This window comes from Rhododendron vialii, chromosome 5a, assembly GCF_030253575.1.
Source record: "Rhododendron vialii isolate Sample 1 chromosome 5a, ASM3025357v1".
Classification (NCBI taxonomy): domain Eukaryota; kingdom Viridiplantae; phylum Streptophyta; class Magnoliopsida; order Ericales; family Ericaceae; genus Rhododendron; species Rhododendron vialii.
The window spans coordinates 18,684,790-18,688,991 of record NC_080561.1 but is presented as its reverse complement, the minus strand read 5'-3'; the positions used below and the strand labels follow the sequence as shown (position 1 = coordinate 18,688,991).

The 4,202-nt window shown below is 40.1% G+C and overlaps 1 protein-coding gene across 1 annotated transcript; it reads right to left on the bottom strand.

Moving 5' to 3' along the window:
• Positions 1-1,036: 1,036 nt before the first annotated feature.
• On the bottom strand, positions 1,037-3,110 carry LOC131326926 (zinc finger BED domain-containing protein RICESLEEPER 2-like). Its single transcript, XM_058359839.1, has 2 exons — positions 1,216-3,110; positions 1,037-1,120 (listed from the first exon to the last, which is right to left on the bottom strand). The coding sequence occupies exon 1, from the start codon at positions 2,936-2,938 to the stop codon at positions 1,766-1,768; it is 1,173 nt and encodes a 390-aa protein (XP_058215822.1). The 5' UTR covers positions 2,939-3,110; the 3' UTR covers positions 1,037-1,120; positions 1,216-1,765.
• Positions 3,111-4,202: the final 1,092 nt, after the last annotated feature.

Sequence of the window (4,202 nt, the reverse complement as noted above, 5' to 3'; positions counted from 1 at the left end):
CCCCGGACCCCAAGTCATTCTTTTCAGTTACCACAGTTTGGAAAGAACCAATCTATCGGATTCTTTATCGAATAAAGAACCGCTTGAATTTCAAGTGGCCCCCAAGGCTGGAGGGGGATAAAGATGCAAAAAGAGCTATGAGTCAGCATTGCAGTTATCACGAAGATTGGGGGTCACATGACAGAAGATTGTGAGATGTTCAAGCAGCACCTCGATGACTTAGTTTCACAAGGTTATCTGAAAGAGTTCATTCAGGAAAAGCAAAAAGGTGTAGAGAAAGCAATGGAGTTGGATTACGAGCAGAATCCAAGGGGCGTAATCCATATGATACATTAGGGCTGTCCACGGGTCGGATTTGGTCGGGTTGAACCGACCCGACATTTCATCGGATAACAGATGTCACACCTGGACCCGACCTTAATAATTGTCGGGTTGAAACCGAACCGACCGTTAACTATTTCGGGTCGGGTTCGGTCGGGTTCTCGGATGGGCTTTTTTGTTGGGCCTTTTTATCTTGGGCTTAACCATTTTGTTGGGCCATATCCACGTTTTGGGCTATATTAAACAACATTTCCCAATTTTCCAGCAGGACCACCAACACCATAAGGTCCATAACATTTCCATTTTCCAGTTCCATTTCCAATTTTCCAGGCTTCCAGTTCCAGCAAGGCAACAACAATATCTCACTTAGACACTTACTAACATTTCCAGCCATAATCATTAACAAAAACCATAAGCAGATTAGCAGCCATAGCACACCATAATCACTAACAAAAACAAAACAGAAAATAGCAAAACGCAATTACAAGTTCACCGCCACCGGTCCACCAACCAACAGATTACAAGTTTTCCAGACCACCAGATATTACAAGTTCTAAAGTTTACAAGTCAGTGAAGTCACAACTACCAGATGACAATGAAAACTGTAAAAAAAAAAAAAAAAAAACTGCTCCTGTCCGTCCCATGTGTCCAAACAAGTTACATACAAATAAAAAATACATGAGAATAAAAAACTTCAAAGATCACAAAATAACATTTAACTTTAAATATTTCAGCAACATCCAAAGCCCCATAACTCAATCCTTAGGAACTTCCGAACTTGCATCATTTCCAAGGATTTCTGGAAAAAGAAAGAAAGAAATTAAATTCAATACAATGTAAATAGTTAAATACTATCGACAATGCCAAACAACTACCAAGTTCACATTAAATTACCTCATTCAAGATCTTCAACTTTATCCATAGCTTGTCAAAGAGAGATTGGAACCGTGCTTAGAAGCCAATTTTGGGTGCATACAAGAGTCTCGACCATTGATGGTGAGAGTGAACTTCGAAATGGATCAAGTACGCGACCACCCGTACTAAAAGCCGACTCAGAAGCAACGGTGGACACGGGCATAGCTAATACATCACGTGCTAATTGGGACAAGATCGGATACTTGTTGGAATTGTTCTTCCACCATAAAAGGATATCAAAATCCGGAATATCCTTATGTTCACACAAATCATTCACATACTTGTCTACCTCTGACGAACAAACACTAGAATACTCTTGCTCCAAGTAAGTGTCAAATTCACTTGCTAAACTCAACCGATCATCACAATCCTCATCTACCACAACACTCGGTGTTGCACTTGCCACTTGAACTCTAACTTCACCCTCGTTCACATAAGCATCATACAACTTGTCCAAAACTCCCTTCATACGTTTCTCCATTTGCTTGGCCACCTCCTTCCCTTTGGTTTTTATATAGCAAAACTTCACTCACCTTAACTTGAACCGGGGATCTAGTACCACCGCCACATAAAGTAGGAAATTGAATTTATCTCCCTTCCCCCAATACGTGTCAATTTTTTTTTTCATGTCAAATGCCATTTTAGACAAGAGAGGGTCATTGTTGGCAATTAACTTCTTTATTTTTACTTCAACATTATACATCTCATCAAAGAATACATTGGATGTGACAAAAAGAGAAGCCGACAATTTCTTGGTTGCATCATAGAAAAGTTTCAAGAACTTAGTAAACATCGTACAATTCTTCCAATCAAGCTTCGTTGGAATTCTTTGGACCCTATGGCTCCTAACTTGGCCACCCTCACTAACCAACTCTATGGTCTCCCCACCCTCAAATGACACAAGCTCCCCATCATCGCCTTCCTTTATGCCAAAAAAGGTTTTGAAACCACTGTCTTCCTCCGCCATTCTTTGGAATGCCTTCTCAAACTTGACAGCTACTTCTAACATCACGTAAGTGGAATTCCACCGAGTACGCACATCAAGACACACAGTTTGGTTAAAAATAATTTTCTTCTTCTCCACACACTTCTTAAAGCTCTCCAATCTTTGTGGAGAATATCTCACATACCTCACGACATCACGAACACGGAGAATACTCTCATTCCTATCTTTCAACCCCTCAACCACAATAAGATTCAAAATGTGTGCACAACATCGTACATGCAAATAATCATGATCCAAGATTGTCCGTTTCCAATCCTTTGTTTTCCTTTTCAAGAACTTAATAGCCGTGTCGTTCGAACTAGCATTATCTACTGTCAACGTAAAAATACCATCAATGTTCCAGTCAAGCAACAAAGATTCAATCTTCTTGCCAATGGTCTCTCCCTTATGATTTACAACTTGACAAAAGTTAAAAATTCTCTTTTGCAACTTCCAATCATCATCAATGAAGTGTGCGGCGAGGCACATGTAGTTAAGATTTTGAATTGATGTCCATGTATCAGTGGTGAGGCAAATCCTACGACCCTTCAATAATTTTTTCAATTTTCCCCTCTCATAGTTATGAATTGCACCAACCTCTTTAGTTATCGTTTGGCGAGAAGGGACCGGTGAGAACTTCGGTTGCATGACCTTACAAAACTTTCTAAACCCAATCCCCTCAACGAATCTAAAGGGTAGTTCATCAATGATGACCATTTCGGCAAGAGCTCTCTTACAATCATCAAAAGAAAAGACATGAGTGACAACGTCGACACCGCCCCCATCTGTGGGTTTGAATGAAAGGTTTTGTTGTCCATGTTAGTCTCTATTAGGATATAACGGGCAAACGGGGATGTGAGCTTTCAAATTACTAACGCCATGTTTTTTACTTTCAACCATATAAATTCAACTTCTTCAGCATCTACCTCATCATCCTCAAGTTCCCCACCAGGATAGAAATCAAAAACTGGATCCATCACCTATAACAATCAAGTGTGACGATCAGATGGTTTTCAATCAGTTAAATTTTTAAACGAACTTGAATAGGCAGCACTGATTCGATTAATAGGCTACATTACAGCACAGCAGTTCAAACATGAACTGATGTACTAACATGAACATCTCTCAGCAGAGAACAAAATAACAGTCATACAAATTACAAAATCACTATTCTACATAAAATTCACAAATCTCTATTTTGAACAAAATAACATGAACATTGAACAGATCAGCAGAGAACTTGATCATTTTTCTACCATCATGCAACTAAAATGAATTTTTTTATAGGTTAATCAATGGCAATGCAACTCTCTCTCAAAAACTAATATGTGAAAAAGAATAAAAGATTACACTCTGGTCATGAACATTGAACATATGAACTTATACACTTTGGCCGCAAATTTGTACACACCGACAGCAAACTTTTAAGTCATGGCCATCGGCCGCAAGCTTTTACGAACTGGCCACAAATTAATCAGCAGAGAAAACAAAAAAATAACAAACTTTACACAATTTGAGACTTTGAGTACTCGTACAAAATCACAGTCGTGGACAAAAGTCACAAAATCACACACACACACACACACACAGAGGCAGGAGAGAGAGAGAGAGAGAGAGAGAGAGAGAGAGAGAGAGAGAGAGAGAGAACCACAGTCGTAGAATCGTAGTGCCCTATCTCAGAGAAAATCATAGTCCTAGACAAAATACACAGAGAGAGAGACGTACACTGTAGTAGGTCTCGATTTAGGGTTTTCTTGCCTTCTTCAGTTATTCACTTCTTCGGGATCGATTGAGAGAGAAAGGGGGCTGAGGCGATTTAGGGTGAGGCGATTTAGGGTGAGGAGGAGAGGCGAGGTTTTGTCGTCGATCGGCTGCGATGGTGGACCGGTGGAGAGTGGAGTCAGTGGAATATTGAGAGTCTGGAGACCGGAGAGAACTCAGAGAAGGATCTAACTCTGGTCGTTCTCCGTCGCAAAGAACG